Here is a 26,828-nt window from a genome sequence, read left to right on the forward strand (position 1 = left end):
GCTGCCCTATCACTATGGGTTTGCTCTCGGTGACTCGAGCGATCCATGATGCAATTGTGGTGATTAGCCTTGCAGGTACTTCGAAGCACACATCTAGTCACCAAAGTGCCACCCGACCGCCCCTTTTCGTTGTTGCATCCTGCTCTCGGAGCTTGAAGACAAACTACAATGTGGCCACGAGGGCCACCTGTAATGGTAGGGCTACGGTCGTTTCCTAGTGTAGGCCAACTACATGAGCTACCGCTTCCACGCATCACCATCCACTCTGCAACCCCATCCTCCGGCTCCAACCTAACAAGACGGCCTCCACCCTCTCCTCAACCACGCCGCATTGTCACTTTATGATCGTTTGCTAAGGATTTGTGGGCTTCTTCATCCAAGGTGTCACTGTGGACTTGGAAGTGGAGAGGCAAGAGCTAGAGGACGAGGAGGCCACAGAGAGTGCGAGGGGGAGATAGTAGGATCGAAATTGTAGGAAGCGTAGAGATGACAGACCCGCCATGAACCTATGCCAAAGACGCGGTAGTCAGCGTTGAGGGAGTGGCAAGCGTCATAGGTGACCTAATGATTGTGGCAAGTCAAGAGGAAGTTGGTACCATGGATGGATGCATTGCAGGCCTAATGTAAACCGTCATCCTTTCATCACTCTATATTGCATCTGCATTGGCACCGCTCTACATTTGCATTAATGTTGATGCAGTTGTCATGGCTCCCAATAGCGTTGTTGCTATCTGTCACAACTAAAAACGTAACTCGGACGTTGAAATTATTTTTTCGACCATTATTTTTGTACTTCCTTCGATAAAACCGATGAAATTAGGAGAGCTATATGTTTTACTTTTATAATTATAATTATAGTATGTCAATACAAATTTTTTAAGTCCAAGAATTGAAATACTAAAAAAAAATCGAACTACAGGAACTAATCTATAATTACCCCCATACATACATGCATAAATTAATAAGAACGAAAGAATAGTCCAATATCCAATCCTCCTCTTCACAGATCATGTGATTCCATCATCAAATCAAACCCACTGCTCACACCATCGTCATCATGCTTCTGAACTCTTCAAAGCTCAGCACTCCATCGCCGTCGAGATCGTACCTGCAGATCATGGCCGCGCACTCGTGGATGCCACTCGACGTGCCCAGCCGGCTGAGCATCCGCTTCAGGCTCCGGGGCGTAATGCAGCCCTCCCCTTCGCTCTCGTACATCTCGAACGCCGCTCTCAAGCCTCTCTCCGTCTCTTCCTCCCCCTCCACCTCCACCACCTTCACAAACTCCTCGAACCCCAGCAGCCCGTCCCCGTCGCCGTCTACTAACGCGACGAAGGCCTCGGCGTCCTCGAGGGACAACTCCTCGCCGACCGTCCTCATGCAGAGGGTCAGCTCCGCGGCGGAGATCTTCCCGTCGCCGTCTTTGTCGAAGAAGCGGAAGACTGCGTCGAGGCCCGTGACGTTGGAGCGAGGAGACGCCATGGAAGCTGAGAGCTGATGAGAGGTGGAGGTTGCAGACGAGGTTCTCGGTCGAGAGGATTTATATTCAACGGCGTGAGATGACGAGAAGAGACATGGTCTGCGGAGAAGTTTCCTTGAGCTCATTCGCGAGGAATCAGGAAAGGCGTGTCTGCTCGGCACCACGAGCCATTTCTTGCAGAGGTGCTCGTCTTTGGTCCACCCGGCGTCGGTCAAGAGGAATTTGCTGAGGGTTTCGGTTTCGCCAAGTTTCTGGATGTGCTGACCGCCAGTGTAAATAAACTACTTGGGGACAACCAATCCTGGAGGAGGCTGATGCGGGACCCGCTTACCTCCCGCGACTACTATTACATATATACCTCTCACGGCCGGTCGGTGAGGTGGCTGGCCGAGGCTCCATGTGGGACCCACCGGTGTTACCTAAATCGCGAAATGATCATTACTGTGATATAATTTTTTTTATTTAAAGATAAATCATAAAAATAAGATTCAAGTACAGAATCTTACAACAAATTTTAAAATATATATTAAATAATATTTCGAACATTTAATTCTTGATAATAAAATAAAATATATTTATTATTGTATTAATATTTAAAATATAATAAATATATCGAATTGATAGGAAATATAAAAACAGTTAGTCGTTACTCGTCGCGCAAGCATCGTATAAAAGACGCGTGGAAGGAAAAGGTCACCGGTTGGTGGACAGGAAGTTAGACTTTGATCTAAGCAAGCCAAGTTTGGGGATTAGCTCTTGCCGCCCAACCAAACGGTGGTGGTGGTCAACTTTGACGCTTTATACCTGCAAATAAGGAGAAGTCAAATCTTTGAACGGAGAATAGATACTTCTCCGTGGGAAAGTACGAAAGGGTCTCTTCAAAACCGTTTATTTCGATCATAAATCTTAATCACTATTAGGAAGCTGACTTGACCGCCGCTTAAAACGCCATACGGTGGGGTGGGTTCACGAATAACTCAGCATTTCTTACAGAAGAAAGATGATGGTTGCTAATTCAACAACCGTGGCTGTAGTTTAGTGGTTAGAATTCCACGTTGTGGCCGTGGAGACCTGGGCTCGAATCCCAGCAGCCACAGATCTTTTGATTTTTTTCTTTTCTTTTTTTAATTCGATATTTTCGAAAAATTATAGCAACTTTTGATGCGCCTACTCTTATTAATTCAATGACATTCTTTTGTGAAATGTGGTTTACTTTAGCCAATTCTCCCACTCCATGGTGACAACGTACGTCAAATAAGTGTGACGAAGGCACGAGTAATTAATACTCGGGCTAATTATATATTATAATTAAACCTTTTTAGTATCTCAATCCTTATATTTAAATAAATTATATTAAAATTTTTATAGTTATAAAAATAAAATATCTAGTTCACTTTTTTTTAACAGATATTTTAAACATCACAATTATATTTTCGATGGTGGTGTACGACGACACCGTTGGAGCCACGAATGACTATTGTGAATGAGCAGGAAAAATGACGACAAGAGGTGAAACAAAGAGAGAGGAGGATGCAAATGCTGACGTTGAATTTGCATCGGTATCGCTCAGCAACTACGTCGACACCAACGCAGATGCTGAGCGATGAAGGGGCTGCTTGCATCTACATCGATATGGTCACAGATGTAAAACAACGTCGCTTATCCTCACATCGTTATCGGTGCCAACATAGTTGCCAAGCAACGACGATACAACTGAAAAATGTTGTCACCTTCCTCCTCTCCCTCTTTATCTACAACTGCTATATGCAGACTTCAACAACATCAGCATTCATGAACATCAAAAATATAAATAAAATATTAAAATTATTTTTTTATTTATCATTTTCATATTTTCATTGGTAAAACTGATAACATTAGGATAAATAAAATTAGATATTTTACTTATACCAAAGAGATCAAACTATACGAGGTAATTTATAATTAACCCTTAACACTCTTATTGTTGGTAAACTACAAATACTCTTAGATATGTTTCAGATGTATTCTTCAGTATAACGTGGTATACATTAGCCAGTCTCCCACTCCGTGGTGAAAGCGAACGTCAGTCGCGTCAAGTGTGCGTCCGAGATTGACGTAAGACTCGCCCAATCGAGTATTGGGCGCATTTGCTATCGATCATAAAGCGTACAAAATACGGTTGCAATACGTGGGGGGCCAGCACAGAAAACCGAAGCATTTGTTTGTGCTTGGGGGCTAAAGATGCAGCAAATTTTGAGAATTTTTACTCGCTCTACAAAGATCTCGAGTGACATAATCTATGACCTCCAAACGCTATGGCCCAACTTTGATCAGACTAGTTATAAGACTTAGCAAGAGTCCTTAATCCCGGATTCGGATTCTATGGGCACCATCCATGATGCAAAGATAAGACCTCGACTCTCATAAGCATCCACAAATGGAACATATCACAAAACAAGGCCAGCTCTGGACCAGTGGCCAGTGATTCCACGAGTGCAGCAGCCAGAGAAACATCAAAAGAAGCTTATGATCATTCCCCAGCTTTCTTTCTTCACCAACAAAAAGGCTAAATAAATGGAAAATTATATATAAAAAACAACCGACAAAGTTTCTTAAAAGCTACCTTTTAAAAAAAAATCATCATATAAGATCCTATCAAAATCGAGGACCAATGGTTCAAATGGAATAACAAAAGAAAAAAGAAAAAGGAAAGGGTTCATATCGAGAAAATTTATCTGACCGTGGAAATTTTTTTTTTCTCTTGCCTTTCGAAATAAGCTTTCTCCTCTCAATAAAAACACAAACAAAAAAAGGAGCACAATTAGCGAAGGGTGAAAGAATCTGAAGCTACCTAGCAAACCTATGGAGTGGAGAAGCTGAATTGTATGCCTGTCTTTCCATGGTCATGCTGTAGTTGTTTCAATATATAACAGTAGTTAATCTGTAAACAAAAACCACATCTTGTAAGAGGATAGAAGATTGGGTACACTATATTGTTTAGATTTCAAAGCGAGACAAACCTCCATGCGAAAGAATCTGGTGGGGAAGATTATGCCAAATCCGGCTGAGCTCCTAAATGTCTCCAAGAATCCCCGAAACGAGAAATTCTTGAACTCCGCCGGTGTCAAATCGACAACATTCCCGGTGTTTAAAAACATGTGACCGTGCACTCCAGACTCTCTAAACAACTTTAGCGGTAGATCAAATGAGAGATCAGCAAAGGCAGTAACTGCAAGATTACCTCCGATGGTGTCCCCGCATGGAGAGGCAATCCTTCCAGAAGGAGTGGTAGCTTCATCTTCACCATGTTTGGTAAGAATTGCTCTCCGCTCATCGGTTGGGCCTACTCCTCTTAACTTAAACCCCAACAAAGAAGTAGGACCACCCAAACTGCATATAGGAGAAGAATGACCGCCCATGTAAAATCGTTCAGGTAATGGTGATGTTGAGTCCATAAATCCCCTTCCCCATGGCATTATCGCACCTGCTGCAACACCAAAGTTGACAGCAGCATTGTAAAATCCCAAGGGGAAAGCTCCTCTAACATCAAACTCCTGTAACGAGAAAAAAAAAAAGTAAGCAAACATTAATGGGAAATATGCATCTTTCATTTAAATTGAACAGAGAAAAATAATGGTATGATTGACCAAGAACATGACTGATGTTATTCTCTACAATTAATTGCAAAAAAAATTTAATCCTACAAAGAGAATCAATACAGATATAATTCAAATGACTAACTAATATCAAAAGTTCAGTCCAGCACTGTGAGAGGACAAATCCTTTCAACTGTGCTCTCCCTAAGCTTGTAGACCTCTTCCTTCTACAACATGGAATAAGAAAATCTGCACCTTCTCCAGTAAAATAGCACTATATAGCATGACTCGTTTGGTCACCAAGGCAGTCACATCTTACTGCATATTCCCAGGCAAACTCTGAGTCCATCTTCTCACCAAATAATGTTTTTCTAAATGAATACATTTCCATCTTTACATAAACCTCTAGCCAGTTTTATATGGATATTATCACAGGCTTTCACAAGCTTTCCTAGTGACATCCTGTCACGAACGGTTGTCGCGCACCCGCAACAACTCCGTTCAACGAACCGTTCGTCGCTCACACCTGCATGTACAGCTGCTTGACAGCATGTTTTCTCTTGGTTTTGGGTCATTTTGCTTGTAAATATGTAAGTTCGAACAAGCTGCGGCGTTACAAAGCGACCGCTCACCGAACCGAGCAAAACAGCCCCAAAACAACCCAAAACAGCTCCGTTTTCGCGTGCCGCGGGAGGGTTGCGGAGAACTGCCTCCGCTGACCAAAATGTCAGCCATCTCAAACCCCTGGAACCCCCCGGGTGGCACAGGGCTGGATGAGGCTTCGGTTATATACCGGGCGTTGAACTCTCTTTCGCAAGTTCGCACGTGACCTTTACGGGAACTTGTCTTCGCGCCCGGGACCAGGTGAGCGGCTGTTTGTGGGCTTGCAGCTGTTCGTTCATCCTTGAAAGCCTTGTTTTTCTCCCTCTCCCTCTTTTCTCTTGTGCACACAAGGTGTTCGTCGAATTGCTTGTAAAGCTTCCCCTTTTCGCGAGACTTCGAGACTTGTCCGTTGCTCGTTCTTTCGAACTAACCAACTTTCTCTTTTACAGGTCCTTCGGGACCTGCAAGAGGTTACAAAGTGGGCTGATCCTTGCGGAGCAATATCGCAAGGGCGAAGCGCGACTTAGGCAACGCAAGCTAAGTTCGCGTCTTTGCCACAAGGGTAACTCGCGACTTAGGCAACGCAAGCTAAGTTCGCGTCTTTGGCCGCAAGGGTGCCGCACGCCTTAGGCAATTCCAGCTAAGGTCGTGACATTGTGGTATCAGAGCGGGCAAGCACTTCGAGCGAACAGTGAACGAACTTCGCAACTTCGCCATGGCAAAGCATCGTGGCGAATCAAGCAAGACGGGGCAAGCCGGACCCTTGCCCCAAGCAGCCGCAGGTGGGCTGCATGTGCACACTCGCTCTCATGCTGTTGGAGTCGCTCAAGAGGAGCGCGACAGCGAACAAGATGAGCGAGAAGTTGGCTACTCTCCGCGAGCGGAGGAAGCGCAATCTGGAGCGCTAACTAAGAAAAAGAGTCATAAGGAAAAACTCACGACGGCGGAAACCCGCCTGGATGTTCTTGAAGCGAGCATGGAGGAACTCTACCATGGCCAACAAAGACTTGTTGGGGTAGAGAGCTCGCAAGAGGAAGCGGAGTCCAGGATTGACAAGGTCGAGGCCCTAGTCGACCGACTGTCTGATGACACCAAAGACTCCGTGCAACACTTACAGGATGTTGTGGCGGAACTCACTGCTAAGGTGGTCATGCTCACAAGAACACTAAATGCGGGAGGAGGCAACACCCGCGTTGCACCGCCACAAAATTTGAGGGCACCTGAGCCTCATGGATATGGAGGGGCCAGAGATGCCAAAGAGCTCGAGAACTTTCTGTTCGACATGGAGCAATACTTCCGAGCTACGAGGCCCGATTCTGAAGATACCAAAGTTTTTATAGCAACAATGTATCTGAACGGAGATACGAAACTTTGGTGGCGAACTCATTGGGAGAAGATCCAACAAGGTCGGTGTCGAGTCGACACATGGGAGGACTTGAAGCAGGAGTTGAGAACTCAGTTCCTACCAGAGAACACGGAGTTCGTCGCACGAAGGAAGTTGAGACAACTCCGCCAAAGTACCACCATCCGAGACTATGTGAAACAATTTTCTGCACTAATGCTGGACATACAGGACATGTCCGAAAAAGACAAGATGTTCAGCTTCCTCGATGGTTTGAAACCATGGGCTCAATAGGAGCTAAATCGAAGGAATGTTACCGACGTGGTCGGGGCAATTGCGACTGCAGAAAGGCTCACCGACTTTGTTTCTTCTGAAGACCCAACAAGAAGGAAACAATCTTCAGGCAATCGACCTCCAAAGCATTCTCAAGGGAAGGAGCTCGGGGGGCGAACAAAAGAAGAAGAGCTCCCACAAAGGACCGAACCCGAAAGGCAAGGCCTCAAAACCTGGAGGATGCTTCTTGTGCGGAGGACCGCAAATGGTAAGGGAGTGCCCACAAAAACAGGCACTCAATGCTTTGACGGCTTCCATCCACCCTCCCCGATCGGACAAGGGCAAAGCTGTTGCTCTTAGTTCAAGCAGTTCAGAATCCAGCAGCGACGACGAGGAGTCGCAAGGACCCCGAATGGGAGCAATGCGTTTGTTGAACGCTATGCGGGGTCAAGTGGGGGAGAACATGAAGACAAAGGCACAAAAAGCAGGAAGTAGTGAGCTGATGTATGTGGACATCAAGCTAAATGGCCAAACGACCCGTGCAATGGTGGACACGGGCGCTACCCACAACTTCATAGCCGATCGCGAAGCACAACGACTTGGGTTGACCTTGGAGAAGAGCCCAAGCCGAATGAAGGCGGTGAACTCGGAGGCCAGGCGAATCTCCGGGTTGGCGAAGGGAGTTCCCATCAAAATCGGGACTTGGAGCGGAAACACCAACATGATGGCCGTACCACTGGATAACTTCCAAGTGATTCTTGGAATGGAGTTTATGCACGCGGCGAAGTTGGTGCCGATGCCGTTCTTGAACTCCCTATGTATGATGGGAGGCGATGACCCCTGCGTGGTTCCCGTCTCTCGGAGAGAAACTAAGGAGCCCCAACACATTTCGGCATTACAATTGAAGAAAGGGGTGCGAAAAGGCGAATTGACATTCGTGGCTGCTATGAAGCTAGAGCCACTCAATGAGGAGGCCATTCAAGAACCTGTTATGGTGGCAAACGTCCTAAAAGAGTTCAAAGATGTTATGCCACCCGAGTTGCCGAAGACTCTTCCACCACGCAGAGGCGTGGATCACAGCATCGAGCTGGAGCCAAGAGTGAAGCCTCCAGCGAGACCACCCTACCGCATGCCCCCGCCAGAGTTGGCAGAACTCAGGAAGCAGTTAGGTGAACTGCTAAGCGGTGGTCTCATCCGCAGCTCTAAAGCACATTTCGGAGCTCCAGTTCTCTTCCAGAAGAAACAAGATGGGAGCCTCCGATTATGCGTCGACTACCGAGCCCTCAACAAAGTAACAGTGAAGAACAAGTATCCCATCCCGCTCATCGCGGACTTGTTCGACCAATTGGGCAAGGCTAAGTATTTCTCAAAACTCGACCTTCGGTCGGGGTATTGGCAGGTGCACATTGCTGAAGGCGACGAAGCGAAGACTACCTGTGTGACCAGGTATGGAGCGTTTGAGTTCTTGGTGATGCCTTTCGACTTAACCAACGCTCCGGCCACATTCTGTACTCTCATGAACCAGCTATTCAAGGAGTATTTGGATAAGTTCATGGTCGTCTACTTGGACGATATCGTCGTCTACAGTCAAACGCTCGAGGAGCACGTCAAGCACCTACGGACGATTTTCAAGGTTCTCAGGGAGAACACTTTATTCGTGAAAAGGGAGAAATGCTACTTTGCTCAAACCGAGATCTTATTCTTGGGGCATCGAATCGGTGATGGTTCCATTCGGATGGATAAGTCGAAGGTGCAAGCAGTTGCGAAATGGCGAACTCCCAAGAAGGTGCCAGAGTTGAGATCCTTGGTTTCGTCAATTACTATCGACGCTTCATAGCGGGATATTCGAAGCGGGCAACCCCACTGACGGAGTTGCTGAAGGAGTAGCCTTGGAAGTGGTCGGACAAATGTGAGATAGCATTCCAAGATCTAAAGGCTGCTGTTCTGGAAGAACCAGTGCTCAAATTGCCGAACTATGGAGAGCCCTTTGAAGTCCATACAGATGCTTCGGACTTCGCTATTGGGGGGGTACTCATGCAAGAGGGTCATCCGATGGCCTACGAGAGCCGCAAACTCAACGAGACCGAGCGGCGGTATCCAGTGCATGAGAAGGAGATGACAGCAGTGATCCACTGTCTACGAGTTTGGCGACACTACCTCCTCGGGTCACGATTTGTGCTGAGGACGGACAACATCACTCTGAGCTATTTCCAAACTCAGAAGAAGCTCTCCCCAAAGCAAGCGCGATGGCAGGACTTCCTGGCTGAATTTGATATGGCAATGGAGTACAAGCCTGGGAAGGCGAATGTCGTGGCCGATGCACTGAGTCAGAAAGTGGAATGTGTGAATGCCGTACAACTGGAGGGCAGAGGCCAAGCAAGTCAGTTGCACTCCAACTTCCTTTCCCGAATCAGGGATGGACTGTATAGTGACCCCCGGGCAGTTATCCTGATGCAGCTCATCAAAGAAGGCAAGGCACGGCGATTTTGGGTCCAGGAGGGACTTGTTTACACAAAAGGGAATAGGGTGTATGTTCCCCGAGTGGACAATTTAAGGCATGAGCTCTTAAAAGAGTGTCACGATTCCCTTTGGGCTGGACACCCAGGCATTCACAGAACGTTGGCTCTCGTGGAGAGGGCCTTCTACTGGTCGAAGATGGGGATTGATGTGGAGGAATATGTTCGAACATGCCTTACTTGCCAACGAGACAAGGTGGAGCAGCGGAAGCCGGTGGGACTTCTGGAGTCGTTGCCCGTACCAGAAAGGCCGTGGGAGAGCATTTCCTTGGACTTCATATCAAGCTTGCCACCTGTAGGGGGACTCGGATCGATACTCGTGGTGGTTGATCGGTTTTCAAAGTATGCAACTTTCATTGCTGCTCCCCTACACTGTTCAGCAGAGGAGGCGGCCAAGCTGATGATGAAGTATGTAGTGAAGTATTGGGGAGTCCCGCACAATATCATTAGCGATCGAGACGCTCGGTTCCTGTGACGATTTTGGACCGAGCTGTTCAAATTGTTGGGGTCAAAGTTATACTTCTCTACAAGCCTCCACCCCCAGACGGATGGTCAGACTGAAAGAATAAATTCACTCTTGGAGCAATATCTTCGGCACTACGTGAGTGCCAATCAACGAGATTGGGTGAAGCTGTTAGACATTGCCCAATTCTCCTACAACTTGCAACGGAGCTCTGCATCCAACAAAAGCCCCTTCGAAATTATCACAGGACAATAACCGTCGACTCCGCACACCATGGTAATTGGGTATACTGGGAGTAGTCCATCAGCCTATCATTTCGCAAAGGAGTGGCATCGAAATGCAGATATTGTGCGGGCTTATTTGGAGAAGGCGGCAAAAAGGATGAAGAAGTGGGCCAACTTGGGAAGGCGACCGCAAGAGTTCAAAGTTGGCGATTTGGTGTTGGTAAAGCTCCAACCAGCATCACTCCAATTCTTTAGGAACAAAGTCCACAAAGGATTGGTGCGCAAGTATGAAGGACCCTTCCCAATCATCAGCAGGGTAGGCAACGTCTCTTACAAGTTGCAGCTGCCGGCGTGGTTCAAAATTCACAACGTTCTTCACGCCAGCAACCTAAAGGCCTACCACTCGGATCCGCAAGATGCTTTCCGAAGTGTTCCAACTCGGCTACCTCCCATCACAGCCTCCTACGAGAAGCGAGTGGAAACCATTCTGGCGGACCGCAAGATAAAGCTACCCAACGGAGCTGAGCAGACAGAGTACTTGGTGAAGTGGCGAAAGCTTCCCCGAACTGAAGCCAGTTGGGAGCCTGAAGACGCCCTGCGACATGAAGAAGAAGTCATCAACAATTACCAACAAGAGTCGACGAGGGCGTCGACAGTTTAAGTGGGGGAGAATGTCACGAACGGTCGTCGCGCACCCGCAACAACTCCGTTCAACGAACCGTTCGTCGCTCACACCTGCATGTACAGCTGCTTGACAACATGTTTTCTCTTGGTTTTGGGTGATTTTGCTTGTAAATATGTAAGTTCGAACAAGCTGCGGCGTTACAAAGCGACCGCTCACCGAACCGAGCAAAACAGCTCCGTTTTCGCGTGCCGCGGGAGGGTTGCGGAGAACTGCCTCCGCTCACCAAAATGTCAGCCATCTTAGACCCCTAGAACCCCCCGGGTGGCACAGGGCTGGATGGGGCTTCGGTTGAACTCTCTTTCGCAAGTTCGCACGTGACCTTTACGGGAACTTATCTTCGCGCCCGGGACCAGGTGAGCGGCTGTTTGTGGGCTTGCAGCTGTTCGTTCATCCTTGAAAGCCTTGTTTTTCTCCCTCTCCCTCTTTTCTCTTGTGCACACAAGGTGTTCGTCGAATTGCTTGTAAAGCTTCCCCTTTTCGCGAGACTTCGGGACTTGTCCGTTGCTCGTTCTTTCGAACTAACCAACTTTCTCTTTTACAGGTCCTTCGGGACCTGCGAGAGGTTACAAAGTGGGCTGATCCTTGCGGAGCAATATCGCAAGGGCGAAGCGCGACTTAGGCAACGCAAGCTAAGTTCGCGTCTTTGCCACAAAGGTAACTCACGACTTAGGCAACGCATGCTAAGTTCGCGTCTTTGGCCGCAAGGGTGCCGCACGCCTTAGGCAATTCCAGCTAAGGTCGTGACAATCCGGTAAACAAATTAATGAACCTTCATGCTTCCGCAACGGTGGCTTTGAACAAAACTGAAATCATAGAAAGGAATATGAATGTTGACAAACAGTCATTAATGATACACAATATTAATTACACTCATGTGGGTAGGATTGTTCATTTATGATGCACTCATTGAGGGGTGATTGAGAACAAAGAATCTAGACAAAAAACACAGTTATATACCAATATTCATTCTACAGAAATCTTTTTAAGTTCAAAGCATTAATCTTAACAAAGTAATATAAGGATACCAAACAGAGGGAAAAACAAAAGGAAAAGGAAAAAGGTGGTGGGAAAACAAGTTGCAAACAATTGTTTTGTGTGCTTCTTCCTTTTTCTCTGCCTTTTGGTGGGGCAAATTCTGCATGGTGGTAATCATAGCTCAGGAGCCCAGTGGTTGAGTTTCAGAGAGGACAAAGAATGAACAATTAGAATGGAAAAAGGAAATGGGACTACAGGATTAATCAGGCATGTAGTTCACCTACAGAACAGATAAGTATAAGCAAGAGAGTTCTGCGGAAACATAACCAGGACTCATATTTCCATTATGAAGCTCACATAAAGTTTCACCTGATCAGTCTGTTAATACAATAAGTGAGACACACAGGTCCTGACAAAACTAGCTGGTTCCAATACTTTGCTACCAGTCACATGCTTATCCCTTAAATGATAGGAACTAACTAGAGGATGTCCTCGTTAAAAAGTTTTGCGGTCAAAGACTTTGGCTTATTGAGTGTAGTAACAATATCATACATTGATAAGCACCTGGAATAGTCAAAATTTTGCTAACGTACTTCCAGGACCAAAAAAGCCAAAAATTTAACATAGATCAGCTATGTGCTACAATTTTATTGTCTTTTATTCCTCTAATAACCTTATAAAGTACAACGCACACCTTTTCAAGTATAATTTTTAGGAACTATGGTAACTGATTGTCTTTTCTACCAACATAGAGCGGAGAAGTACAAAAAAACAAAACAAAGCTGGATCTACGATCCATTTAAACCTTAGCATCAATACATTGTAGTACTTATGATCATTCTACACCAAAATTCATGCTATTTATTCAACAACCAACTGTGACAGCATATTGCAAGAAAATTGCAATGTTTGCAATCTAAAGTAGCACATCACGCTGTTAAAATAGACCCAACATATAACTACAGCAACTACCATGTTCTCATGCACTATAACTAAATGATAGAAATGAGACAATTAGAATGACAATTTTTACAGTTGAATCAAGACTCTAAACCACTGGGAACATCAAAGAGAGCTTACCAGTTCAACTGTATAGTAAAACTAAATATTAGTACAAGCTATCAAAATTCAATAAGTTGATTAAATTCCTTCTTAATCAAACATGAAAAGTTAAGAGATAGTACCTGTCTGATAAATCGTACGATCCTACTATCTGGTCCAAGACCACCAAATTGAGAAGTTGAAAGGAAAGCATACCCACGTGTTGGCCTCAGATTAGAATCTCTATGGTCAATCCTGTATGTGTATTTTAAAGAGGAAAGAAGACTATGTCCTAACTGTCTCCGTATTGTTTTGGATGACATGTGCGATGGATCGGATAAGTTACGCCATGTAAGATTGTAAGCCAGGTCATGGTTTCCGGTTGATATCAAACCAACAGAAAGACCCAATAGGCGTTCCTTGTATGATGAAAACTTTAACCAATCTTGAGAGAGTAATGACACCCGAGTCGTAAGAGGAGTTGAGATTGCTTTGAATCTGGGCAACGACACTCCAGCACTTATCTCTGATGTTTGACCAAAACCATAAGCCCCAGAAGCATCCCAAATATCACCATAGCCAAACAAGTTTTTGAGCTTCAGTGATCCTTCAAGTGACCAAGATCTAGCCTGCAAAAGCCATAACAATGAAATAATTAATTTATTATTGGAACAAGGTTCTTTGGTCTCTTGTTAGAGGCACCTCTCTCTCCCTCATAGAAAGTAGCTTTCTCTGGGAGGAGACAATCCTCAACACTCTTCCTCTTTGCATATTGGTCATTCGCAGATTGAGCTGCATCTTCTCCTATTCCTCTTCCCCACCTCCTCTCCTCCTCTTCTTCAATGTTAGCTGGCAGCATATCTGGTCGGTGGAAAACTGAGAACAGTGTCACTACCATTTTCCCCCATCCTTATCTTATCGTTGGGCACCTGGAAAACTGTTTTCCTACATTTTCTTTTTTATCTTCTTATTTTCTTTTGAGAGGTCGTAAAGGTTAGAAAATGTACATTTGGAATAGTCAAAACAGGCAATCTAACCCAATCCTAGGTCAGATGGACTCATTCGTGTGGAAACAATCAATTTTAAAACAAGTATTTGGCTCATTAACTCTTAACTAGTTCATAGTCAAACCAGATTGGTTTGAAGTGGGTCATTAGATTCGACACATTTTGCACCCTAGTGGTAGATGTCTGACAGTCTAAAGGCAATAGCTAACTTCAAGAACATATCTGTTAGTTCCAAAATTTTATACAGAGATAAAGTATGTATGCAATAAGATGAGGTTGAGTCATATCTATATAGTTATCATGTTCAGCTAATCTTGTTTTTTCAGTTGATTACAATTTTATTTTTTTCAGAGATACAATAGTTGATTAAAATGTAGCTTTAAGAATTATGAAATAAAAAATTTATGGTTATTAAAACATATTCTCAATCAAATATTGCCAGATTAAATCCAAATCTACAAGAGATCACTAAAGAGTCCTTCAAAAAATAAGAAAACAATGTTCTAAAGTTGTTTGGTGATTCACAAATATGACGTTAAGGGGAGTTACGAGTTTATGTAAACATACTAACATCATCTAAATAATAGTATTGTTTATCGTGAGTTTCACAAATATTGTCTTTTATTATTACACTTTCTATTCAATTCCAATTTCTACTCTTAACATCCAATACATATAATTATCTCCAATACATTTAGTAATCTCTTGTATCGCAAGACTTGTTAAGAATCTCTCATAACCAGCATCGTTTCAGTTACTCGTATTTGTGAGAAGCTCAACAATACTTCCTCGATCCCTATTGTATATTTCTTGTTTAAGAGAAGGATTGCCAATTAGAAGTCAGTGAATGTGACTACACTGTCATACAATCTACTTCTATAAGGAAGATGTGACGGGAACGGGCAAATAAGATAAACAATAAACAGATCGAGGATCTCACCTCTGGCTTTGAATATGCCCCGAATTCACCAGTCAGCGGATTCCTGGCCTCTACGACATCAATGACGACATTGGCGGTGCCAGGGAGCTCGGAGGGGCCGGAATCGAGCGTAATGGAAACCGAGTCGAAGATATCCAACTGGCGGAGGCGCGTGTTGGCGAGGCCAGCAGCCTGGATGAGCTCCTGCATGGAGCAGGCGGAGCGGAAGGCATCGAGGACCTCGGCTTCGATGAGGGCGTCCTTGGTCTTGGTGTTGCCCCGGATGATGATGTCTTGGACGCGGAGGCGGACGGGGCCCCCGGAGAGGCGGCGGAAGAGGCGATTGATATTCTCCCTCTGGGCAGCGGGAGTTTCGTCTTCCTCCGCCTCCTCCTCCTCGTCGCCCTCCTCCTCGATCTCGTCTTCGTCCTCGCCTTGGTGTTCATCGTTAGTAGCACTCTCAGTCTCCAATTCTTCGACGGGCTTAGGGTTCGGGCCGGCTTCGGAGTCGGAGGGGGTCGCCATGAGGGGGGCAGGAAAGAGAGAGAGGCTCTGGTTTGGGTTTAGTGAGACCGAAGTGACACAGATCGGCCTGCGTTTGAAGGTCCCGCATGTGTTGCCTTTTTTGTTTCTAAAAATAAATCGTCGGAAACCGAAGATATAAGACGTGACTGATTAAAAATGTTTTCGTTGTTTCTGTGTTTAATGAAAACGTGTTTGATCTAGAAAATCTAAAAACACTTCTAAAATCATAAACAAGGGCATTGCGCTTCTTCTTCTGATTGCGGTCGGCAATTTGGTCTTCGCACATACTCTGTGACTAAGCCCAATGCAATGATCAAGCTCGACATTAAGCCCAAGCCTAACCTAACAAGACTATAAGCAGTAGCGCCTTCTTTCCCCCTTCACCGTTCAAACCCTTCCCCCCCTTTCTCGCCCCCCACCGAAAAGAGGAGGGCAGGGAAAGGGGCAATCCATGGCGGACGACTTCCAGAAGCAACTCCTCTCCTCGCTCGTATCCGACATCAAGAACTATGACGGCCGTGATCCTCTCCGCCCTTGGCTTCAGTAAGAAAACCCCCTTTGCAAAGAAAAGATTAGATTTTGAACTGACTCAGATGTTCCGTCTCCTGTGCTTATGATGGTCTCATCCAATCTCTGCTGCAGCGGCATTCGGAGGATGAAGGAATCTTTGCCTCCTCGAATCTTGAAAGAGAAGCTGCCGAGATTCCTGCAGAAGTGCGCCCAGACTTTTGAATCCGATCGCAGATACCGCAATGACGCTCGATACCTCCGCGTCTGGATCGAACTGGTAACGCAGATGTTAGATGAATGAACAAGCTTCAGACCTGATGTCATTTAGGGCTTTTTATTTCTTTTCTTTTATATCCCTCCTTCGCTTCTTATAGTCGATCTAGCTGCTATTGCTGATGGATTCTTAAATGGAACATGGCCGTCTCACGACTTGTTGGTTTTGTGGCTTGCGTCAGATGGATTACGTGGATGATGCCAAGGTGCTTTTGAGGAAGATGGAGACGAACGGTATTGGATTGAAACGAGCGATGTTCTATTTGGCGTATGCTTTGTACTATGAGAAGCAGAAGAAGTTCACAGAAGCGGAGAAGATGTACCATGTGGGTGTTCAAAAGTAAGAATTTTATTCTCTTGTTATTTCTATGGTCTATATTTGTACTATGCCAAGGCACAGTATTGTGTGCATGACAAATCAACTAAATCAACTTCATTTTTATATGCTGATCAAATTTCTTTCTGTGTTGTATGCTACACTAACATGCTTATTCTATCTAGAGCTAGTGAAGAACTATTTATTTTGTAGTGTACTTATGCAGGATGCTACTTAATGTCGTGCACAGGATGCTACTTGAATTTGTCAGCTAGTTTGTCATTCCTATTTTTCTCTTTTTTTATGGAATCCAAACTTTCACTCCAATGGACCTCACCTAAGATGTATTGCTAAGTAGTCTGGACCATGCACTAAGCAAATTGCAGAGGAAAAATGCCTACATCCAAAAAGTTCTATTTTGATTAGCATAGATTGGTTCATTAGTTATTGTGCTACGAGGCTTTGCTCGTAATCTTCCCTTCATCTGAGTTGATGCAGTATGTTTTGGTGAAATGAAACACTTCTTTACTATAGCCTCCCTTTGAATGTTAACTAGTGCTGCATCGGTCTAAACTTCAGAATCAGATTCAAATGAGTATCCAATTGTCATAGGACACAAAGGAGATACAAAGGCATTATGTGAAATAGTTTCACTAGATTGTATATTGTAAGGTATGCAATACCGTACCGTACCGTACCGGTATTTCGAGGTTGGCTCGGTACGGTATGGTACCATGTACCGAGCTGTAACGGACAAACTTCTAAACAAGATGTTGGATGTAATGCTTATGTCTGTTCGTTGTCTTTTGGCAAGTTCATGCCTTGTACAGCAGGTAGAGGGGCGGCCGAAGGCTAAATAGTCCCATGTTAGTTGGGTTGGTGGCCTCTTTAGGCTTGTAAATAAAGGTTGTGTCATGTGGACACGTGCGAGAGCTTTTCGGTCTGTAATGGACCATTTTACCCTTTGTTGTGCAACTATTCAGAGCTTGTAAAGTCTGTTTGTAATTTACATTGTCTATGAAGTGTTTTTCGGACATGTTTGCTTGTGGATCCCGATTGAGGCGTTCTCTTTAACCCGTTCTCTCTTTTGTTTGTCCTAAGGGACAATGGGAGGCTTCGGGGAGGCTGACCTTTGCGGACGGACGCGCGAGGGTGCCGCACGCCTTAGGCAAAACCAGCTAAGGTCGTGATATTATGGTATCAGAGCGGGACAAGCACTCATAGAAACACTTGACATGCAAACGTGGGGGACCTAGCGGGGCTACGTTGAGGGCAGTCAGCACACGCGCGACCGTTTGAGGGAAAACGGGCATGGAGATGTAGGGAAAAGAGTCGCTCAGAGGAGCGGGCATCTAACATTGGCATTTTGAGGAATGGCCAACCCTTCGCGCAAGAGGCACCACGAGAACAGGCAAGCTTGGAAGAATGCGGAGCGCACAAAGGTTGGGATGGCTGAGTTTGAGCTACGGCTCAACGTTGACAACTATACTTGATGGTGCTCTAGGCAAGCGAGGCGCTTGGCAAGAATGAGACCATCCAAGGTGGAATGAGTTGTTCAACGACCAAAAGAGTTATGCAAAGCTCACAGAGGTGAGGGGAATTACTAACTCGAAGAATTTGGTACTCATGCATGGGCTTGTATGCGGACGATGGAATGTTCGTGGCCATCCCAAGGCGATCGAGACTCGGCGCCATAGAGCATTGAAACTTTCTCTTCGTCATGTGAAGGATACGTCCGGAGGAGGCTGAAGTGTGCAACGAGTTTAGCACGTTGCTAGGCCTTGAGGGGTGCGGCGGTGGCTGTATTGACGTGGAGGCGCAATCTAGCAAGTGCGTTTGCAAGAGGCAGAACAATGCACAGTTTGTTCAGCAGATCGGAGTAGTCCAAGGGGATGGTGGTCTCCGAAACGAAGAGAGATGTTGCTCCAACGGGACAGTTATCTAGGAGAGATAAGTCTCGGCACTCCAGATGGAGAATCATGTGAGACGGACTTCACATGTTGAGGAGGAGTACCTCACAAACAACAACTCCACGAAGCTCGGTGGACTGAGCAAGCGGCGAGGAGTTGTCGCATGATCTCGTCGAGAGAATGCATTGGTGGATGCATTGCGAGATCAAGTGGGGGAGCGACCTAAAACAACTTAAATGAAGGCACACTTGGAGTCGATGTGGAGATCGAACTCAAGAGAGGGCTGACCCGTGGAATGGTGGGCGCGAGGACCACCATCGACTCAATGCAAAAACGAGGAGCGGAGCAACTTGGGTGTAACTTGGCGAAGTACCCAAGCCGCATGAAGGGAGCCAGCAGAGAAGTTGGAACATGGAGCAGAAGCACAGTGCTTTCCTTAGACCGAGGTCAAAGACATGAACTCTTGCAGAGGCAAGGGTAGGATCATGTTGTTCCATGGGTCCTTCATTCTGACGGAGCGGACTCATCTTGCATGGTGCCAAAGACGAAGGGAGCTTCTGGGCACATGCACCTTATCTCGGAGGAGCATTTGATGGAGGAACTAAGGCGACTCAATTTGCGGAGGCGAAGTTGGGTTCAGAAGGCCTTAGCACGGGGCAAGAGGACGCAGAGGCGGGTACTCTTGAAGAATATGCCACAGTGTTGCCATTCAAGTTGCCATGAAGGAAGCAGTGCGTAGCGGAGAGTTTGCTGGTAGGGGCAGAGGCCCAGGATCCAGACAATGGTGCACAAACTACAGTGAAGTCGGTGGACTTCGGGAGCTACTAGGCGACGGACTGTCCTAGAGAGGTGCTTCATCTAGGTGTGACCCAGGAGTGGGTGGATGAAGGTCGATTGCTAAAGGAGTGAACAAAATCGAAGGTGGAGGAGACCCTGCGATGTATTGGCAGAGGCCACACATGGAGGGTTCACAATTCGAGTTTATTCCACAAAGATCAGAATGTAATGGAGATGTCACCAGGAGGCGACATGGTGCAGCGGATCGCGGTGGAACAGTTCGTGGCAATGCGACACACACGACATAGTCCCGTGAGGGATGAGATCATATGGAGGTATGATCGGGAGCTACTGGGAGCTCCGCTTTGGTGAACAACACGACGACAAGAAGGACTATGGATTCAAGGAGTTAAGGCCATGGTACCGCAGAGGCGGGTCTTCCGGGCGTGCACCGAATTTTGCATCGGATGAAAACCTTGGTCATCAGCATATGGGGGCTGGGTTCCACCAAGGGAAAAGTTCGAATGCAAGTACCAGTGAGTTCCATGGGAGGGACTTGATCATGCAGAGGTATGATCGAAGCAGCTAGAGAGTTGGACTTCTCCAGAGCTCATATTCGCTTAAGGGAGCCCGACAAGTCAGAGGACAAGGTCGAGTAAGCGAACGTTGCTACCAAGGAAGCTAAGGAGAACAGAATCGGTGCAAACTCTACAATGTGATGGCAGAGGCCATGCATGGGAGTTGCAGTCTGTCTTTCCATCGACCAAACGGACTGCTTGGAGAACACAGTGGTGTTGAAGCAGGGGGTCGAAAGGGGCGAGGAAGCGACGACGAGTCCAGAGGGACTTAGCTACCCAAAATCAAGCATCAGTCGGAATGGAGGTGGACTCAGAGGAGTGCCACAGAGACATTTCTACTGATCATGCAGAAAAGGGATACAGATGCGAGGCGATGGATAGTAGGGCCATGGGCATGGCAGCGCCATGGTACCGCAGAGGCGGGACTTCCGTGCAAGTCATTGATCCCTTGCTCTCATGGAGGGAGAGCGCTTGGTCGTGAAAGGGGCCGAGGAGGTGGAGCATGCAGAGGCAATCTCCAAGTACCGAGACAAGGCTGAAGGGCAGAGGCCAAGAAACTTCGTAAGACCGGTGTCAACAAGTTTCTCATCAAGATAGCCGTAAGTGAAGGACTTCAGGTCATGCAAGAGTGCACGACCAAGGAACGAAGCAAGCAGTACACGGTGCTGTACCTTTGCTACTCAGTGGAGTAGGCGGCAGGGTTGATGGAGAAGACGGTACAATCCCAGAGGCGACCTCATCTATCAGAGAATTACTCCAAGTTGGGGTGAAAACTTCCTGCATTCCAGGAGTTCAATGGCATTGAGAAGGTGAATCACAGTAGCTAACTCAACGCAAGGAGTGCAAACACTTCAAGTGCTTCAGAAGTGTGAGCAAAGAGCAGGCGAAGGCCAGTAACCAGCTTGATGCATGAAGTACAACCTCGAGGAGGTGGGCGAAGTCAAGTAACCTCTGCCTTCTCAATTCTTAAGAGAATGGGTGAAACTGAGTACCCCAGTTCTCTTATCTATCCAGCAGAGGAGCTCTGCATAAGTTCAAAGACCCTTCGAAGATAATGGAAGACAATAGTTGTCAAATCCTCACCAACGGTGATCAGTGCTACTGAGAGTAGATTGTCCGCCTCATTTCCCAACGAAATGCCAATCGAAAGCGGAAGTGATGCGAACCTACTTGGATGTGACAACTAACTGAAAGAAGAGTCAATGAGCAGATTTTGTGGAGGAAGGACCCAAAACTTTAGAAGTTTGCGAGGCGATGCTCGTTAAAGCTCCAACAAGCATCCACCCAGTTCAAGCAGCATGTGGAAATTTTGAGAGACTGGCGCAGTAAGGATGGTCTTTTCCTTCATTTGGTGGATCCGCAGGAATCAACGAGGATCAATACAACTCAGCCAACCCCACACCAGAGTCAGAGTCATTGGCGAGTTGAAGCAGCATGGCGGATCAAAGGTTCGACTACTCAGAAACAGCAGCGGAGAGCAGCTGGGAGCCAGGAGGCGCATTGCAGCTAGAGCAGAAGATTGAAGACTCAGCAAAGGCGAAGAGTTGCAGTGTTCACAAAGGCTTCGACGAGGACGTCGAAGGGATAAGTGGGGGAGAATGTAACGGACAAACTTCTAAACAAGATGTTGGATGTAATGCTTATGTCTGTCCGTTGTCTTTTGGCATGTTCATGCCTTGTACAGCAGGTAGAGGGGCGGCCGAAGGCTAAATAGTCCCATGTTAGTTGGGTTGGTGGCCTCTTTAGGCTTGTAAATAAAGGTTGTGTCATGTGGACACGTGCGAGAGCTTTTCGGTCTGTAATGGACCATTTTACCCTTTGTTGTGCAACTATTCAGAGCTTGTAAAGTCTGTTTGTAATTTGCATTGTCTATGAAGTGTTTTTCGGACATGTTTGCTTGTGGATCCCGATTGAGGCGTTCTCTTTAACCCGTTCTCTCTTTTGTTGGTCCTAAGGGACAATGGGAGGCTTCGGGGAGGCTGACCTTTGCGGACGGACGCGCGAGGGTGCCGCACGCCTTAGGCAAAACCAGCTAAGGTCGTGACAGAGCGGTACACTAGGACGTACCAAGCGATTTTATATATTTTTTTCCTCTTACTGTAGCACGTTCCGTCCGGTAGCAGGCGGTCTGCGTACCGGTATGCTGTCGGACCGGTACGTACTGCCCGTACCAGGCAGTACCATTCGAAATTGCATACCATATTTTGATCAATGTGAGAAATTGTACTATTATATTGTATATTATATGAGAAATTGAATACCATTCGAAATTGCATACTATATTGTACTATGTTTTGAGTTAGTATGAAAAACATGGAAATGCAAAATATTTGAAGATGTGTTTACAAGAAGCCTCAATAGGCAACAAAATGTTATATTTGTCTGGTCTGATACTCAAAATGAACTATATATATTGGCATGTGACAAACATGAGTCAGTTATGATGGTCTTAGGAATGATCTCCATCCAAGAATTCATGGTTTAGTTCTGGTGCATTTGAAAAGTTTAATGAATGTAGTTCTGTTATTTTGTTATAAATTCATGTAATTCTTTCACACAAAACTTTCATATAGCCTTGCAGAGCCTGCCGGTGAGTTGCAAAAATCATATGAGCAGTTTCTTCATCGAATGGAGTTGTACAAGAAAAGAAAAGCTAAAGTATACTTGTTTTCTCATGGACTTGTAACTCAGTAGTGGCTCTTGGTTTCCTTTTTTTGTTTCTTTTGTTTTCCTAATGTACATCAGCTGCTTATAAATGTATTTTAACTGCTGCAGGAGGTGGTGTCCAATAAAAGATGCTTAACATTGAAAGGTACTCATATGAGCAAAGAAAGTATTACTGACCAGGAAGGTTGGACTAGTATCCTGTCTAAAAAAGTAGCTCTTTTGAAAATTTCTAATGTCATCTTGGTTTGTTTATGGAGCTTAGGGTAATTTATGGCAGGGATTACAGAGAAGAAGGAAATAGTTGATGATAAAGTTCAAATAGTTGATGCAGAGGATGCTTCACAGAAACCTCATCATATTGAAGGTATTTCCAATTCTGGCAATATGATTGATAACATTATTCTATCAGGACATCCAAAATTTATCCAAGATAGCTGTACAGGTTCCAGCAAACCAAGATGTAAAGTTCGAGGATCAGCAGTTCTTGGAAGATCATCTAAACACAGAGATTATCCTGTTGTTGATTGGGAAAAACAAATTCCACATGATACTGATGACACAGTAGTGGTGAAGTTTGTAGACTCTGCAATAGTTGGAAGGTCTGAAGCAGAAGATGCTTGCCATCACGGACTTGTGGATCCCACCATCAACATGAAGGAGGCTATGAATGCCATCGGTAGCATGTTTCGGGAGCCAATAGAGCCAGAGATCATGGTTAAAAGAAGATCAAGTAAACCAAAGGCTATTCTGCATACCAATGGGTTTGAAGTGTTCATTGATGACGATTTTGGTGATGGACCAAACTTTGGTTCTTGCCCCACAAGGAATGAGCAGTGTGGTGTTAGTGATCTTCCAAACCTGCGGTCCAATAAGCATGGAGAAGCTTTCTTTCCGGAAGCCCTGAAGAACCAAAGGAAAACAGAAGTACAGAAGCCATTTCTCAGAGAGTTCAAAATATTGGCTGATGATGATGAAGTTGATGAGGTGATTGATAGGCAGATTGAAGTTGCCAAGCCACCAATTGCTAATGCTTCCATTTGTTCAAAACAACATGATCCGGCTTCTAGCAGCTATGGCAATTCCAAAATGATCATCCCGGGATTACACGAAGAGACTATTGTTCACAGATTTGTCGGATCAACTGTTCTTGGTGAACCCAAAGTGGAAAATGCATGCCACCATGGTTTGGTAGATCCAACCATCAACCTGAAGGAAGCTATGGATGATATAAACAGCATGTTTGGGAAGCCATTGGATTTCTTTAACAGCGACAAACCAAAGAAGAAGCCAGGGTTCGTGTGTTCAGATAAGAAACCAGCTTGTGATAGATTTGCTGTATCTTGTGAAGGATTCTCAATATTGGCCGATGATGACATGGAAGATCCAGAAAACAATGCTCCACCTGAAAACTTTTGTGAAAATGGTGATCTATTTGAGCCAACCATTTTTACCAAGGAGGCTATGGCCGAAATCAATGAAATGTTTGGACAGCCTTTGGACTTCTGACTAGATTAGGGTACATGATTGGACATGTTTGGTCCAACAACATTTTGCCTCATGAAGATTCCTTGATCTACCAGCTAAAATTGGGGAAGATGTATCGATAACTCTACCCATGGGTAAGTGGATTCTGGAATTTTTCCTACTAAATTCCAGAAATCTGTGCAGAGTTTGATGTGAAATTTTCAGTTGATGAGTTACCAAATATGACCATTATGTTTTTGTGGATCATTTTTATCCAATTGTTGAACCTGTGAATGGAGTCATAGATGCTTTGGTGTTTTTTTTTATCTGATACAGTGAACTCTAATGAAAGAGCAGAGTTACTTGAACCCAATTGGGCTGTGCATCATGAAATCCGATTCTTCCATCTAACTTCATCAGAAGCCTCTGTGACATAATGACAAATGGGAGATAGGCATTCTCTGTGGGGCTTCACCATTGATCGATTTGCCTATCGTTCATCACCATGACCCATCCCAGATCAAAACCAACGCAGAGAAGAAGAAGAACCACAACAAAGATTTGATTTGACAAAGCAGTGAGTAAAGAGAATGTATTACTTGTTAATGGGATCTTTCTCCAGTTTCGATCCAAAATGTCACCACACGAACTAAGTGATCGGTATGCCTAATTACAACTGTCTTCCATTTCCCTTTGATAAGAAAAACATGAAAGGGAAAGGGACGAACCCTTCTCTTGTTTGTTCTTCCAAGAAAAAGGAGGGGAAGGATCGGCCCTGCGATCTCGATCAGACGGCTGACGTGAGGCAATCGGGGCAACGAACGAGGCCGTTCTCGTTGCACTCGTCGCAGGCCCGGAAGTCGCCGCCCTTGTCGCTGTACCGCTTGTGGCTGCCACTGCAGACGGCGCAGAGAACGAAGCGCACGCCGCCGCAGCGGTTGCAGACGGAGGTAGCGGGGGCGAGCCCGTCGATGAGGGCCTTGAGCTCGCCGGACTCGTGGAGGCCGTGGATCTCGTCGGCGCCGCCGAGGCATCGGCCGGCGAGGAAGACCTGGGGGAGGGTGGGCTGGGGGCAGTCGAGGGCGGCCTGGAGCTCGGCGAGGAAGCGGGGGTCCATGGAGAGGTCGCGCTCGTCGACGGCGACGCGGAGGCCCCGGAGGATGGAGCGGACGGAGCGGCAGTCCTCAAAGGTGCGGCGGACGACTCGGAGGGAGGTGAAGTAGAGAACGAAGACGCCGCGGCGGCGGCGGTCTAGGGGGTCGGAGGAGGCGGCGGAGCGGAGGGCGCGTAGGGCGGTGGAGGCAAGGCAGGCTCGGTGGAGGATGCGGCGGAGGGCGTGGGAGGAGGGGGGCTTTCCGGGGCCATCGTCGAGGATGGCGTGGAGGTCTTTGAGGGTGGGGGACGAGAAGGAGGGCGAACGGCAGGCAGCGCCGGAGGATCGTGTGGTATTCACCCACGGTGGCCACATGATAGGGGGAAAAGAGAGAGAGGGGAAGGGGGGATGAGCCGAACCTTACGAGAGACGCGTGAGAGACGGATGTACGAAACTACGGGGTTTGGTGCTCCTTCCCTCCGTTCTTAAAATGGTTGTACTAAACAAACAGCAATTAAGTCACTAATACTATATATATATATATATATATATATATATATATATATATATATATATATATATATATATATATAGTTATCCGGAAATGAATTGAGTTTGTGTCTCCTGTTTATCTAAAAATATTTCACCCTTCTAAATATCCAAAATATTTTGAATGATTATCTAAAAAAATTTTAAAGATCAAAATACTCTTGAATTTCATTTGGTCATGAGAATTTAATGGGTTAGGACAGACCAGTGAAAAGGTCTTCCGATCCTAAACCATTATAAAAAAAATTGATACATATAATCTTTTCATCCGAAAACTTAATGACTTGGGTGTCTTTCACCTATCAACCTTCGATCGTTAGATTGTGATCACAAAGAAGAGGTCTCCTTATCTTTGATCCTTATTGAAAGTAATCGTAAGGTGTTTTTTTTTATAATTATCTCTATAATATCTCTAGAAGAACCCTATAGGGATTTCTTCCAAATAGCTTTTAAAATCTTTTGTAGCTCGTACTAATACTAATTTCTTTTTCAATTTTGAACAACAATAACTGTCCTACAAATACTAGTCATTAGACAAAGTGTTTGACTTGTATATAGAATTATTCCTAGAAGAATTTTTTTTATTTTTTTTTTATTTTGAACAACCTTAATTTGTCTTACAAGTAAAATAGCCAAGATGATAATCCATGACTTTTGCAAATCAGTTTGTGAGTCCTCTAACCTATGAGTTAAGATTCAATTCGGTGGACGAGAACGAAACTAATAGTAGTGCTAATTCTATTAGCCAAAGGTTATTTTGAATAACCGTTATTTAAGAGAGTGTTTTAAGATTCAAAAAACTAATATTTATTTAAGAGGTATGATGAATTATTTTGTATGATGAATTAATTTAGGGATAAGCACCCTCTCAACTGTTTTAATTATTTGTATATTATAGTTCATTATATAAATATATCAATATGAGATTTTTACAAACGTTGAAGGGTTCTCGTGGAGACAACTATAAAATGACATCTTGCAACCATTTTCTCTTACTTAGCGTCCTTGTGGGAGACCAGAGACAAAGATCGAAGGTTGATAGGTGAAAAGATGCCTGTAGCGT

At 45.4% G+C, this 26,828-nt stretch overlaps 4 protein-coding genes and 1 non-coding gene across 6 annotated transcripts; 2 read left to right on the forward strand and 3 right to left on the reverse strand.

The window, feature by feature from the left end:
* Positions 1 to 828: 828 nt before the first annotated feature.
* LOC135674978 (putative calcium-binding protein CML19) lies at positions 829 to 1,516 on the reverse strand. The gene has a single exon (XM_065185240.1). It carries the CDS (start codon positions 1,480 to 1,482, stop codon positions 1,042 to 1,044), a length of 441 nt encoding a protein of 146 aa, XP_065041312.1. The 5' UTR covers positions 1,483 to 1,516; the 3' UTR covers positions 829 to 1,041.
* A 988-nt stretch (positions 1,517 to 2,504) lies between these two features.
* On the forward strand, positions 2,505 to 2,576 carry TRNAH-GUG (transfer RNA histidin (anticodon GUG)). Its single transcript has one exon. It is a non-coding gene; the product is annotated as a tRNA-His (tRNA).
* A 1,450-nt stretch (positions 2,577 to 4,026) lies between these two features.
* Positions 4,027 to 15,708, reverse strand: LOC135673744 (SAM50-like protein SPAC17C9.06). The gene is made up of 4 exons (XM_065183002.1): positions 15,125 to 15,708; positions 13,321 to 13,806; positions 4,480 to 5,013; positions 4,027 to 4,400 (listed from the first exon to the last, which is right to left on the reverse strand). Exons 1-4 carry the CDS (start codon positions 15,626 to 15,628, stop codon positions 4,320 to 4,322), a joined length of 1,605 nt encoding a protein of 534 aa, XP_065039074.1. The 5' UTR covers positions 15,629 to 15,708; the 3' UTR covers positions 4,027 to 4,319.
* A 282-nt stretch (positions 15,709 to 15,990) lies between these two features.
* On the forward strand, positions 15,991 to 24,417 carry LOC135673745 (uncharacterized). Of its 2 annotated transcripts, none has more exons than XM_065183004.1 (7): positions 15,991 to 16,171; positions 16,271 to 16,415; positions 16,594 to 16,751; positions 22,566 to 22,650; positions 22,768 to 22,804; positions 22,937 to 23,023; positions 23,102 to 24,417. In XM_065183004.1, the coding sequence occupies exons 1-7, from the start codon at positions 16,080 to 16,082 to the stop codon at positions 24,163 to 24,165; spliced, it is 1,668 nt and encodes a 555-aa protein (XP_065039076.1). In that variant the 5' UTR covers positions 15,991 to 16,079; the 3' UTR covers positions 24,166 to 24,417. The 2 variants fall into 2 exon arrangements, with proteins under 2 accessions (XP_065039076.1, XP_065039075.1); XM_065183003.1 differs by having other exon boundaries at positions 15,992 to 16,171; positions 22,768 to 22,843.
* Positions 24,418 to 24,701: 284 nt separating this feature from the next.
* LOC103984927 (uncharacterized protein At5g39865-like) lies at positions 24,702 to 25,678 on the reverse strand. Its single transcript, XM_009402507.3, has one exon. It carries the CDS (start codon positions 25,589 to 25,591, stop codon positions 24,911 to 24,913), a length of 681 nt encoding a protein of 226 aa, XP_009400782.2. The 5' UTR covers positions 25,592 to 25,678; the 3' UTR covers positions 24,702 to 24,910.
* Positions 25,679 to 26,828: the final 1,150 nt, after the last annotated feature.

Source organism: Musa acuminata, chromosome BXJ1-5, assembly GCF_036884655.1.
Source record: "Musa acuminata AAA Group cultivar baxijiao chromosome BXJ1-5, Cavendish_Baxijiao_AAA, whole genome shotgun sequence".
Classification (NCBI taxonomy): Eukaryota; Viridiplantae; Streptophyta; class Magnoliopsida; order Zingiberales; family Musaceae; genus Musa; species Musa acuminata.

Excerpts from the sequence above, each read along its gene's own strand:
- LOC135673745 (XM_065183003.1), top strand. The coding sequence starts at position 16,080 with ATGGCGGACGACTTCCAGAAGCAACTCCTCTCCTCGCTCGTATCCGAC. Across the intron at positions 16,416-16,593 it reads TCCGCGTCTGGATCGAACTG|ATGGATTACGTGGATGATGC; the intron begins GTAACGCAGATG and ends GGCTTGCGTCAG. Across the intron at positions 23,024-23,101 it reads GAAACCTCATCATATTGAAG|GTTCCAGCAAACCAAGATGT; the intron begins GTATTTCCAATT and ends ATAGCTGTACAG.
- LOC135674978 (XM_065185240.1), bottom strand. The coding sequence starts at position 1,482 with ATGGCGTCTCCTCGCTCCAACGTCACGGGCCTCGACGCAGTCTTCCGC.
- LOC135673744 (XM_065183002.1), bottom strand. The coding sequence starts at position 15,628 with ATGGCGACCCCCTCCGACTCCGAAGCCGGCCCGAACCCTAAGCCCGTC. Across the intron at positions 5,014-13,320 it reads TCGTACGATTTATCAGACAG|GAGTTTGATGTTAGAGGAGC; the intron begins GTACTATCTCTT and ends TTCTCGTTACAG. Across the intron at positions 4,401-4,479 it reads CCAGATTCTTTCGCATGGAG|ATTAACTACTGTTATATATT; the intron begins GTTTGTCTCGCT and ends TTTTGTTTACAG.
- LOC103984927 (XM_009402507.3), bottom strand. The coding sequence starts at position 25,591 with ATGTGGCCACCGTGGGTGAATACCACACGATCCTCCGGCGCTGCCTGC.